The 13,974-nt window shown below is 48.9% G+C and overlaps 1 protein-coding gene across 1 annotated transcript in view; it reads right to left on the reverse strand.

Moving 5' to 3' along the window:
* Nucleotides 1–9,173, reverse strand: part of C11H16orf89 (chromosome 11 C16orf89 homolog) — a 131,153-nt gene extending 121,980 nt beyond the window's left edge. The window contains exon 1 of the mRNA XM_075565278.1: nt 9,002–9,173. Within this exon, the coding sequence (XP_075421393.1) occupies nt 9,002–9,173 (172 nt within the window). The remainder of the gene's footprint in view (nt 1–9,001) is intronic.
* Between the last annotated feature and the right edge of the window lie 4,801 nt (nt 9,174–13,974).

The following is a 13,974-nucleotide window of genomic DNA, read 5'->3' on the forward strand; positions in this document are numbered from 1 at the left end:
AAACTCAGAGAGAAAACAAAGATATTTTTTTTAAAAGCGGATGAAGGAGGGGCATTAGTTGTACAAAACTATAGCCATTATAAAGCAGAGGCCATGAGACAATTATCTAATCAAGCGTGTTATTCCAAACTTGATCATGATCCAACACCTGGATACCAGTTAGAACTCAAGGGTATGCTTCAGTTAGGCCTTAATAACCTATGACTAAATGAGGAAGAGGTTAATTTTTGACAATGAAAAATCCAATAAGGCCAGTGATTTGTTGCCTAAAATTCACAAGGGTTACATAACCCACCAGGTAGGCCGATTATTTCAGCAACAAATTCAATTAAAAAACCTCTGGCATTATATGTAGACACTTTTTTACAACCACTGGTCCTAAATCTGTCTCAGCGTCTCCCCTGATGAAATCACTCTCCTGGCTTCCTATCAAATCCTGTATCACACACTCAATTCTCCTTCTCACTTTTAAAGCGTTACACTCTTCTGCTCCTCCTTACATCTCAACCCTAATTTCTCGCTATACACAATCCTGACTCTTGCATTCTGCTCAAGGAAGTCTTCTCTCTACCCCTTTTGTTTCCAAAGCCCTCTCCCGCCTTAAATCCTTCACACCAACTGCCCCACACCTCTGGAATGCCCTTCCCCTCAATATCCGACTAGCACCCTCTCTATCCACCTTTAAAAACCACCTTAAAACACACCTGCTTAAGGAAGCATATGAGTAGCTCCGTGGCTGATAATTAACACCTCATACACTAACTTTGGCCCCTTGCAGATGCACTTACCAGAATGCCCTCCTAATGTCTCTGTATGTTCTTCCTACCAACAAATTAGATTGTAAGCTCTTCAGAGCAGGGACTCCTTTTCCTAAATGTTACTTTTAAGTCTGAAACACTTCTACCCTTTGTGTTATTTATATCTTATTATTTATATGATTGTAACTATTACTGCTGTGAAGCGCTATGTACATTAATGGCGCTATACAAATAAAGACATACATACATACATACATACATACATTAAAAGCAGATCATATATTACAGACACTTTATTTTTTGCAAAAAATACGATCCATACCATTAGAAGGGAAAGACATCTTAATGGTAACAATGGACGAAACAAATTAATACACCATAATTCCACATGAGGATTACCTAAATATCATCAGACAGAAATTGGAGGAAACACAAAAATAATCCCCCGTAGATTACATTATGCTTTGCCTTCATTTCAGCCTTTATAAAAAAAAAAAAAAAAAAAAAAAAAATCAAATTTGAACAAACATTTTACTTACAAACCTTAGGAACAGAGATGGGCACCCTTGTACGCCAATCTTTTCATGGCTGATTTTGAGGAGAATTTTATTTTTCCATCTGAGTATTACAATAAAATGTTTTTCTACTGTCGATACATAGACCATCTATTCTTTTTGTGGGAAGGCACATCTGATGAACTCAAACGGTTCTTTGACTATTTAAATGGACTAAATACTTCTAAGTACACTTCACTAAAAACTGGAGCAGTAGTCAAATTTATTTTCTTGATGTATTACTGACCAATGTAGATGGTACACTGCACAGTGATCTATACAGGAAACCTACCGACAGAAATGCAACATTGCACGCATCCAGTTTCCACCCAGAACGTCTCCAACATATGTTACCATTCTCCCAGAAGGGTAGGGCAACACGCATTTTGATAGGTAACAACAACTTTAAGAAACGCTTAAGGAATTTGAGAGACGTTTCATAATAGGGGACAAAAGAGATCGGTAATTGATACGGAATTTACTATGATACCAAAAAATCCAGTGGGTACAAAAGCAAATGATAGAATTACATTTGTCACTAAATTCACCACCGCCAGTGTAAAATCACATTGGAAAGTTTTACAGACAGTTGAGATCTTGAATAAAATTTGTAAGGTTCCCAAGATTTGCGTATAAAAGGGGTGAAAATCTCAAGGACATACTTATTAGAGCAGATTATAAAAATTATTAGTCAACTCCGCATTTTTTAAGCACTCCTAAACCAGGATGTTTTACAGTAAATGTCAAAGCTGCCGTGTATGCAATAGTCTTAATACAGGGGATCAATTCCATCACCCCAGAAGTGGAAAGATGTTTAAAATCAAGGACCGCATAACCTGTACCACTACTAATATTGTATACATGATTAAAAGCCCCTGTGGCCTATGTTACATAGGGAAGACCAACAGGATGCTTAAAACAAGGTTTATCGAGCACAAAAGCAAAATAAGTCATCGTGATGAGGAAACTGCTTTAATGAAACATTGCAATCATTCTAACCACAAAATATCTTCATTAAAATTGATGGGTATTGAACATGTGCAAAAAGTAAAACCAGGAATAGAAAAGGATATATTATTGCTACAGTGAGAGTCATATTGGATCTATACTCTTGACACGGTATACCCTAATGGGTTAAATGATTATCTATCTCTAGGTTGTTTCGTTGAAGGAAGGTAATTATAACAAGTGTCTTTTTTGTATTTCAGGCTGCTGCCACTGTTTGCTGGAATTTTGGATACATATGTTGAAGATCAGTTACTTTCTGGAACATGACAATTAATAATTCATATACAGTTATGATTGTACTACTTTACAACAAACATCCTTTTAAATTTAAATTTATTTTAATATTAAATTCTCACTGGACACAGTTGGGTTAATGATGACTGACAACGATTGTTGATATCCACTGATTCAGCCTTATTTATGTTCTATGTGCCTGGAAGAAGGGATCTCTGAACGACTTCATGCCGAGTAAATTAGGAAACTCATGGCCAAACTACAAGAGGGATCACCATAATAGCATTAACAAAGGCTTCAGCGATTACACCGAGGATCGTGATGATGTCAGACACCCTGTGGAGAAATACTGGGTGCCTTGACGACCGGATAGCCGTGTGAAGGATGCGTGATGACGTCAACTGATCTGTCGGTAGAGAGGACTACACACAATACCGTGATGGAGTCGGATGCATCCCGTGTAGGAAAACGAGGAATCAAGCAAAAAAGGTACCCTCGTGGGGAACACATGATGACATCAGACTATGTGATGACGTCAGATGTCGAGGATACAGCACGTGACAGTGTGAGGACCAATCGCAGAAGCAGAAGAGATAAGCTGAACTGCAGTTACATCAGCACGTGAGGAAGATCGTGGTTAAATCAACATACACTGGCGACACACTTTATTCGAGCTCGGCTAGTCCCACGAATTCGGGTATACCCGGGTGTATTGAGGTTTGTGACTGTTTTCTGACCGAGTGCATTGGGTTATTTTCCAGGCAGGGATTGAAGCATTTTATTCCCGCTGGCTGCAATACTGCACAGTATATATATATATACTGCATTACAATTCATGAATTTATGCCATCTGGTAGACACGCGAAGCATTGCAGCCTATTAAATCCTAATCATTATAATTAAACAGATCAGCCGCCCGTCAGCCAGGCATGAACCCAGGCTGGGAAGGCAAACGCAACGGGGCTTGTCAGAGGTGAGGAGCGGCGCATTCCAGGTATCTGCCAGGTACATACTGGGTATTTGCTCGAATAAAGTGTGTCGGTGCAGTACGGCACTATGGGAAGGTGGGGGCTATAAGAAGGACATTATTGGACATTCACAGTATGCCACTTTATTTAACTTGAGAAAGAACTATGGGTCGAAACGCTGTGCATTGGCTTTAATAAATTAGAGTAACTAAAATACGAATGTGCCTTGTGTTGCTTCTCTGTACTTGGTGAAGTCGATGACATGCAGCGTGTCCCTCATATGATTTGAGTAGGATGATATTTGGCTGTAAATAATGATCCAAATTTTGGGATATGCTGGATGTCATCCACTCCACCCCAGACACAATCAGCCGCCCTGGAGGATGGTCAAGACTTTTATGAATTTTAGGGAGGTGGTAAAATATGGATATCATAGGGTGCTCCACAAACAGTTAGAGATGGTGGGAGTCAAAAACCCCTAGCAATGCTAGGAGGAAAGTCCATATAGTGTGTATATTTAGAACTCAGGAGGCAATTGACTAAGCAGTGAACTTTGCGCCCGATTGGAAAATTTGTAATCCCACGATAAAAAATGAAGCCAGACGCGGGATTCACTAAGAAGTGATTAGGTGCGGGCAAAAACATGCCCGAACGCGCGAGCTGTTTTTCCCCCTTACTATCATGCTTAAAATTCTAAAGCACGATAGCTGATAGAAAAAAAAGCAGCCTGTAAGAACTGCATGGAGACGCTGCGTCTCCATTCACGGCTCTTATAGGCGATTGTACATTATACATATATATTTTAATACTTGTGTACATATGCAGGGGTCTCTTGAGCTGAACCAAATAGGGTTCAGCCTAGGGGACCCCCTACTTCATGAGATACAGGCCCCGTTATGGGGTGCTGGTATCCCCTGTGCTTTTAAAACTCCCGCGTCACGTGACTGGTGGATTTAGATCATGCAGGGGGATACTGGCACCCCATAATGGGACCTGTATCTCATGAAGTAGGAGGTCCCGAGGCTGAAACCAATGCAGTTCAGCTCAGGAGACCCCCTGCTCATCTACACTAGTATCAAAACACATATCAATAAAAAAAATGAATTACCGTAGCGGCTATCCGCTATGGTAATGAAGCAGCATTAATATAATTTTTATTAATAGTGTGCGGGAGCAGGGGGTCTCCCAAGATGAACCGCATTGATTTCAGCCTCAGGGACCCCCTGCTTCCCGAGTTACAGGCCCAGATATGGGGTGCCGATATCTCCTCCATTATTTAAATATCCCGCATCATGTAATGTTGACACTTTAAAAATGGCGCCGACACTGGCAACCGATGCCTCATACCGGGGCCTGTAACTCGGGAAGCAGGGGGTTCCTGAGCCAGAAATCAAAACGGTTCAGCTCAGGAGACCCCCTGTTCCCGCACACTATTAAAAAAAATACATTAAAAGCAGCTTCATTACCTTATCGGCTAGTCGCTACGTCAATGAAGGGGTTAAGGGCCAATAGCAGCTTTATTGGTGGCAATTGTCCAATAAACCCTGTAATATGTGCTACCTAGGCCCTGGTGGTCCCCGCGGGCTAAGCTAACCCCTTAATCACCCAAGAGTGAGGTCCCAGTCAGCACTGTGGCACGTGCGCCCGGCAGGGGGGGTGTGGCGCATTCACAGCGCTGCACTGCGGTCTGAAGGGAGAGGTACCATTTGCGACAGGAGGGGGCATGGTGGTGGGTTTGCAGGGACGTGGTCATGTCCTCACGCGGCTGGTTCGCCCTCATTGGCTGAACCGCCAGCGGGGGCGTGGCCATGCCTCCGTCGCAAACTCTGAACTTAAATTTCCCTGCCTGATTGAAAACCTGTCACGCACCTTTCCCCAGGTAGGAACTGGGACCGGCCTGACTGGGGGGGCAGGGCTTGAACCCACAGCGCACGTAGAAGTAACTGGGGCCGCCCCCTTAGTGGTTATTAACCACTATATAATTAAGGGGTTAACCCACCCTCTCCCACTACCCACCCAGGAGACCTAACCACTCTCCCCAGGCAACTACCAATGAATGGGTGCAGTGGGTACATCATGCCCATATAATATGGGCATGATTTACCACTATAGCAAGAAATGGGGAAGCAATATAAAAACAGGCCCAAATAAAAAAACATTACATTGCAAAATGAACACATTACTAATGTCAAACAATGGAATGGCACAGTGGCTACATCATGCCCATATAATATGGGCATGATTTAACACTATGCCAGTCAATTGCCAACCTAAAAAAAAAAAACACAAATCTCAAAATAAAAACAAAGAAGTAAACAGAACAAAATTACCACCAACCAATTAATCAAATCCAAAATAAAGACCAGAATAAACAATTACTGCTGCGGCAGAGTTTATTCGAGCATTTGCCCGTTCTCTGCCGCAGCAGTAGCCTGGCGCGCGCCCGAGAGTGACGGGCGCGCGCCGAAGCAGCGGAAGAGCGCCCTCCGATCGGGGCGCTCTCCCTACCGCTGCCGGGTCCGCCGGGTCCCCCGGAACCCCCTGCCGCTGTCCCGCGATCGCGGGACACCAGGGCTCCCTCGGGGAGCCCCTGGACGCGCGTGCAGGGTGCGCACGCTCCCGATGACGCGTGACCGCGCGTCTATGACGCGCGGCACGCCGAGGGGCGGCCACTAGCAAGCCGGGAGATTTCCCGGCTTGCGGTACCGACCACACTCGGATAAAGTGTGTCGGTACTGTAAAACCCCAAAACAAAACCATGAATAAATAAAATAAATATCGAAATAAACTGTATCATTCAAAATCAAAAGTCAAAAAATAATCCAACAGTAAAAAGCAAACACCAATCAAGCCAGAAGAAAACAATTTAAAACACCAGCAAACATTCCTGAACACTACATCAATATGCAATATAAATAGCATACACATTTAAAAACAAAGAACCAATATACATTTAAAATACATACTGTACAAGCAAGTTTTTGCTAAAACAACCATTGCTTCTTACTGTATGTATGTATAGCCCTAAAGGGCCATACATAAATACATTTGCAATGAATGTGTGCAATCCCAAAAAATACAATAAAAAAACCTGTAAATGAAAAATAACAAATATACATTTTTTCCCCTTACCTTTAGATGTCTTCACCCTCCGATTCCCATGGTTACCGCAAACTCTCGAACCAATCCATGATCCGAAACAGCAACGGGCCACAGGTTAAAAAAATCTAAAGTCCCTTTCTTCTTTCTTTTTCATCATATGGGCATGATGTACCCACTGTGCCATTCAATTTTTTGATTGGCATTAGTAATGTGTTCATTTTGCAATGTAATGTTTTATTTGGGCCTGTTTTTTTTATTCCTTGCTATAGTGGTAAACCATGCCCATATTATATGAGCATGATGTACCCACTCTACCAATGAATGGGTGAATGGTGGGGGTAGTTGCCTGGGGAAGGTGGTTAGGCCTCCTGGGTGGATAGTGGGAGAGGGTGGGTTAACCCCTTAATTACTATAGCGGTTAATAACCGCTAAGGTGATTGATTAAGAGGTTAGGGGACATTAGATTGTATTTTTGATTGTACTGTATTGTTTGTGGCAACAGAGGACATGGACGGTGATGAGGATGGCCTTCATCGTGGCAGCCCAGCAGGGGTGAGTCCAAGTTTTATTTATTTTATTTCTGCAGCTTAATGTTTTATTTAATGGACAAATGCACTATTATCCATATCTGGATAATAGTAATTTTGACCATTAATGTACTGTATGCGTTAGGGGGGAGGGGGGTATATTTGTTTCAAAGTATTGCCTGTTATGTTTTTTTGGCCACACGATTGGTACCTCAGGCCAGCTGGAACCCCCGGACTCCTGCGGGGATCACCCAAGGGCCCTGGTCTCCCGCGGGGATCACCCGAGGGCCCCGAACTCCCAAAGGGATCACCCAGGGACACCCACCGGCCAATTGTATTAATTGTATGGTGGAAAAAACGTAAACAATGATTTTATTCATTGCTCCATTTCTTTTGGCTGGTGCAAAAATCTGGCATGCTTTTAAAGTTCAATGACTTATCACTGCTTAGTGAATCGTGCTGATTGGCAAAAAGAGGCACGTTTGCCGTTTTTTGCCTGATCGGACATATTTTTTTTTCACTTTTTTTTTTAGGCTGAAATATTCCTTTTATGGCCAATAAACACTGTTAGCACTGCTTAGTGAATCGCGCAGCAGGCAGTATCGGTCTTAAAAGCCATTTATCGTACTTAAAAGCAGTTATCACTGGTCAATTTCTCTTTGAAGCAGTTGCACCGCCTCACAACTTCCATATTGCTCCACATACAGGAACTTGTACTCAGACACAGTGATGACCTTACTATATCTAGTTTCCACAAGAAGACTCTGAATTAGTGACTGAAATTCACAAGTTCACCATTCAAAATTTGATCAAATGTTACATCCTGCAAAAGACGATGAGCTTCCTGTACGTAGACCACCCTATCCTCAACCACAATACCACCTCACTTTGATCTAGATCTTTAAATTCACTCCCTCATCCTAGGATCCTCTCCAGCAGCCAGGCGGCAACTCTTCTCTCCATTTCCTCCTCGGGCTGGTCACCCAGGCATAGTCCATGAGAGCCTCTTCCACCCAAGCTCTCAACTGTCACTGCTATATTGGGCCATAATCACAAAGTCCCTGCTCTACTGGAGCTGTTGCTTCTGGACCAGCCCAGTAATAAGGGTAGGAACCAGTTGCGCCCCCCTACTAATATAACCTCCTATAACCTCTCCCCTCACTTCCCCACTAGCAACAATTCGCCCCCACACCTACTGAGCATGCGGTCATGTTGCCCTTTTAAACAGGTGCTCTGGGTCTGGCTTTAGCATGAAAAATTTATTTTGCACATTTCATGTAAAATGTATTTGCAGCCCAATGTAAAACTGAAATGACCAATCCAATGTTCAGACAGATTGCTACTTCCTCTATTCTGATCCGATTTTATTTGATCCTTTGATATTTTTCTAATCACATATCTGTTCAGCTGTCTGTTTGTAGAAATGGTGCAATATTAATCTTTAAACCCTTTCTGGCAAACTAGAAGAGGCACAGAGTGTTACAATTTATGAAAAACACATATACCTGTTTTATTTTATTTGCAATTAATTTTTAAGTATTATTACCTCCAAATGGCAATCGGTTACAAGTCACCGTTGGCAAAGGGTATAAAGTGAATAAATATTGTATTAATACTTACAATTACAAGACAAAAAGTAAGGCAATATACAAATATATGTACAGTATTGAATATCTCTGAAGAACAAATTATTTTCTTTTAACGTTAATATTTTATTTTAACAGATACATTTTTTCTTTATATTGGCACTTTGTATCAGACAAATAGGTAAAATAGATTCCACACAAATCTAGTAATAAAACAATGATTACCATTCATCTTTTTAAACATATTTAACTCAAACTACATACCTAATAAAAGCTTGAATCCCACCACGCCATCAAGATTAAATTCTTGGTATTCGTTCTTCAGGAATAAAGTAGCTTTCTCAATCGCTGAAATAAGACTGCTCAGTATAGTCTCATTTTCTGATGAAGTAAAATTAAATAGAGCCAGTGCAATTAGCAATAGTGTTAACTGCATTGCTGACTGGGTTCAAAACCTTCTTAAAAAAGACATACAGTATGTCCTTGATGAGATGTCTGTTTATAATTTCTGTATCTCAAGAGCTGTTTGTGGGTAGTTCCAATCTTTTGTTGTGTTTAAGGGAGGGACCTCTTTAAACTTTTGTATTAACCCTTATAGAGCATTGTGACAGGGTGAAGTCAGCTACTAACAGTTACTGTATGCCTGGGAGACATATGTCTGAGTGCTTCATCCAGCACTCAGAGGGTTAACCCAGGAGGAATGGTTGGGTAATCAGGAGGAAGCAGACACCTGACAACCAGCAGGAGTTATAAGAAAGCTTTTGCTCGCAAGCAGGCGGCTGCCTAAGGCTGCGCCATGGAAGGACAGGCACCACTGAGCAGCACGGACGCTCCGCGCTGAGCCTCAGCATCCTCAACAGGCAGCACACGTGTGCTGAGGAGTTGGGTTTTCAGCCGACAGCCAATGCTGTTTTTCAGCGTGCTGTCGGCTGAAAACCTCCAATCACAGCAAAGCAGCGTCAACGTCGCCGCGGCTATTGGCCCAGCAACATCACTGCCCCGCCTCCCGATTGTGCACGCTGGCTCGCCTGCCAGTCCATGGGATCGCTGCTGACCGGGCAGGCGAGCCTCAGCGTCAGTGCGGAGGAGTGCGGGCTGAGGCTCTATGGACACAGCCTAAAGCTGCGGTCCCAGTAACTGCCTGTGCGCACGGCACGGCGTGCGCTGTGCGTGTAAGCACCGCCCCTCAATGGGGCTGGGCCCAGTAGACACCGTCACGCTGAAAGTGCAGCCGCGCCGTGCTGCAGGGCTTTTTACATCAATCAAATTGAGTTCAAAACTTGCGACGGAGGACGAACCAGCCCCGTGACGTAATGGCCACGCCCCCGCAACTCCCCGACCACGCCCCCTCCCGTCGCAAGCTTCCCTTTCTCCTGGAGACCGCAGATCGCGGTTAGCGCTGTGCACGTGCCACTCCCTCCCCCCCCCCCGCCGGGCGCGCATGTCACAGACCGCACTGGGGACTCAGCCTTAGGCTGAGTCCACGCTGCCGCTGAGCTCCTTGATGCTTGAGATCGGTGACATCACCAGCTCTCCAAGCATGAGTGATCACTGTCCTGCAACATTTTTAGAGCAGGAATGGGGGGCGTGGCTATTACGGGAGGGGGCGTGTCATTGGCTGGATAGGGGCTGTCTCTCTCTGTGTCTCTCTCTGTGTGTCTCCATTTCCTCTCTACCCCTTCCCTCCCCTCTCTTCCGACCCCCCTCTCTCCCCCTTCCCTCATCTCCCCCCCATTGCTCTCTCATCTCGCCCACCCCCACCACACCACTCCGTTTACCACCCCCACCACACCACTCCGTTTGCCCCACCACCACTCCGTTTGCCCCCCCACCACACCACTTTGTTTGCCCCCGCACACCACACCACTCCGTTTGCCCCCCACACCACACTACTCCATTTGCCCCCCCCACCGCACCACTCCGTTTGCCCCCCACCACTCCACTCCGTTTGCCCCCCACACCACACTACTCCATTTGCCCCCCCCACCGCACCACTCCATTGCCCCCCCACCACACCACTCCGTTTGCCCCCCCACACCACACCACTCCGTTTGCCCCCCCACACCACACCACTCCGTTTGCCCCCCCACACCACACCACTCCGTTTGCCCCCCCACACCACACTACTCCATTTGCCCCCCCACACAGTACCACTCCGTTTGCCCAGCCACACCAAACTACTCAGTTTGCCCCACCACCACACAGTTTGCCCCCCACCACACCGTTTGCACCCCACCACTCCGTTTGCCCCCCCCCCACCACACAGCACCACTCCGTTTGCCCCCCCACCACACAGCACCACTCAGTTTGCCCCCCCACCACACAGCACCACTCAGTTTGCCCCCCCACCACACAGCACCACTCCATTTGCCCCCCCACCACACAGCACCACTCAGTTTGCCCCCCCACCACACAGCACCACTCCGTTTGCCCTCCCATCACACAGCACCACTCCGTTTGCCCCCCACCACACCACTCCATTTGCCCCCTCCACCACACAGCACCACTCCATTTGCACCCCGCACCACACAGTACCACTCCGTTTGCCCCCCCCCACCACAGAGCACCACTCCATTTGCCCCCCAACCACACAGCACCACTCCGTTTGCCCCCACCACAAAGCACCACTCTGTTTGCCCCCCACCACACAGCACCACTCTGTTTGCCCCCCACCACACAGTTTGCCCCCCACCATACCGTTTGCCCCCCACCACACAATTTGCCCCCCCACCACACAGTACCACTCCGTTTGCCACCCCACCACACAGCACCACTCCGTTTGCCCACCCACCACACAGCACCACTCCGTTTGCCCCCCCACCACACAGCACCACTCCGTTTGCCCCCCCACCACACAGCACCCCTCCATTTGCCCCCCCACCACACAGTTTGCCCCCCACCACTCCGTTTGCCCCCCCACCACAAAGCACCACTCCGTTTGCCCCCCACCACACAGCACCACTCCGTTTGCCCCCCCCACCACACCACACCACTCAGTTTGCCCCCCCCCACCACACAGTTTGCCCCCCTCACCACACATCACCACTCTGTTTGCCCCCCCACCCCCACACCACACCATTCCATTTGCCCCTCCCCACACAGCACCACTCCATTTGCCCCCCCACCACACAGCACCACCCTGTTTGCCCCCCCACCACACAGTACCACTCCGTTTACCCCCCACACTACCCCACTCCGTTTGTCCCCCCACCACACAGCACCACTCCGTTTGCCCCCACCACACAGCACCACTCAGTTTGCCCCCCCACCACACAGTACCACTCCGTTTGCCCCCCCACACCACCCCACTCCGTTTGCCCCCCCACCACACAGCACCACTCCGTTTGCCCCACCACACCACCCCACTCCGTTTGCCCCCCCACCACACAGCACCCCTCCGTTTGCCCCCCCACCGCACAGAACCACTCCGTTTGCCCCCCCCCACAACACTCCATTTGCCCACCACCACACAGCACCACTCCGTTTGCACCCCACCACACAGCACCACTCCGTTTGCCCCCCACCACCACACATCACCACTCAGTTTGCCCCCCCCCCCACCCCCACACCGCACCACTCCGTTTGCCCCCCCACCACCACACACCACCACTCCGTTTTCCCCCCCCTCACCACACAGCACCACTGCATTTGCCCCCACCACACAGCACCACTCAGTTTGCCCCCCCACACTACTCCGTTTGCCCCCCCCACCACACATCACCACTCAGTTTGCCCCCCCACCAAGCCACACCACTCCATTTGCCCCCCCACCCCCATACCGCACCACTCTGTTTGCCCCCCCCCCCACACTGCACCACTCCATTTGCCCCCCACCACACAGCACCACCCCGTTTGCTCCCCCCCACACTGCACCACTCAGTTTGCCCCCCCACCCCCACACCGCACCACTCTGTTTGCCCCCCCCCACACTGCACGACTCCGTTTGCCCCCCCACCACACAGCACCACCCCGTTTGCCCCTCCCCAACACACATCACCACTCCGTTTGCCCCCCACCACACAGCACCTCTCTGTTTGCCCCCCCCCCCCACACCGCACCCCTCCGTTTGCCCCCCCCCCACACCGCACCCCTCCGTTTGCCCCCCCCACACAGCACCACTCCGTTTGCGCTCCCACCACACAGCACCACTCCGTTTGCCCTCCCACCACACAGCACCACTCCATTTGCCCCCCACCACCACACAGCACCCCTCCATTTGCCCCCCCCCACAACGCACCACTCCGTTTGCCCCCCCACACAGCACCACTCCGTTTGCCCCCCCACCACACAGCACCACTCCGTTTGCCCCCACCACACAGTACCACTCTGTTTGCCCCCCCACCACACAGCACCACTCCATTTGCCCCCCACCACCACACAGCACCACTCCGTTTGCCCCTCCCACCACAAAGCACCACTCTGTTTGCCCCCCACCACCACACAGCACCACTCCGTTTGCCCCCCACCACCACACAGCACCACTCCGTTTGCCCCCCACCACCACACAGCACCACTCCGTTTGCCCCCCACCACCACACAGCACCACTCCGTTTGCCCCCCACCACCACACAGCCCCACTCCTTTTGCCCCTCCCACCACACAGCACCACTCCGTTTGCCCCCCACCCCCACACAGCACCACTCCATTTGCCCCCCACCACCACACAGCACCCCTCCGTTTGCCCCCCCCCCACAACGCACCACTCCGTTTGCCCCCCCACACAGCACCACTCCGTTTGCCCCCCCACCACACAGCACCACTCCGTTTGCCCCCACCACACAGTACCACTCTGTTTGCCCCCCCACCACACAGCACCACTCCATTTGCCCCCCACCACCACACAGCACCACTCCGTTTGCCCCTCCCACCACAAAGCACCACTCTGTTTGCCCCCCACCACCACACAGCACCACTCCGTTTGCCCCCCACCACCACACAGCACCACTCCGTTTGCCCCCACCACCACACAGCACCACTCCGTTTGCCCCCCACCACCACACAGCACCACTCCGTTTGCCCCCCACCACACAGCACCCCTCCGTTTGCCCCCCCCCACACACAGTACCACTCCGTTTGCCCCCCCATACAGCACCACTCCATTTGCCCCCCAACACACAGCACCACTCTGTTTGCCCCCCCTTCACACAGTACTACTCCGTTTTCCCCCCCACTACACAGCACCACTCTGTTTGCCCCCCCTCCCCCCACACAGTACCACTCCGTTTGCCCCCCCCCAC

The sequence above is a fragment of the Ascaphus truei genome, chromosome 11, assembly GCF_040206685.1.
Source record: "Ascaphus truei isolate aAscTru1 chromosome 11, aAscTru1.hap1, whole genome shotgun sequence".
Taxonomy (NCBI): domain Eukaryota; kingdom Metazoa; phylum Chordata; class Amphibia; order Anura; family Ascaphidae; genus Ascaphus; species Ascaphus truei.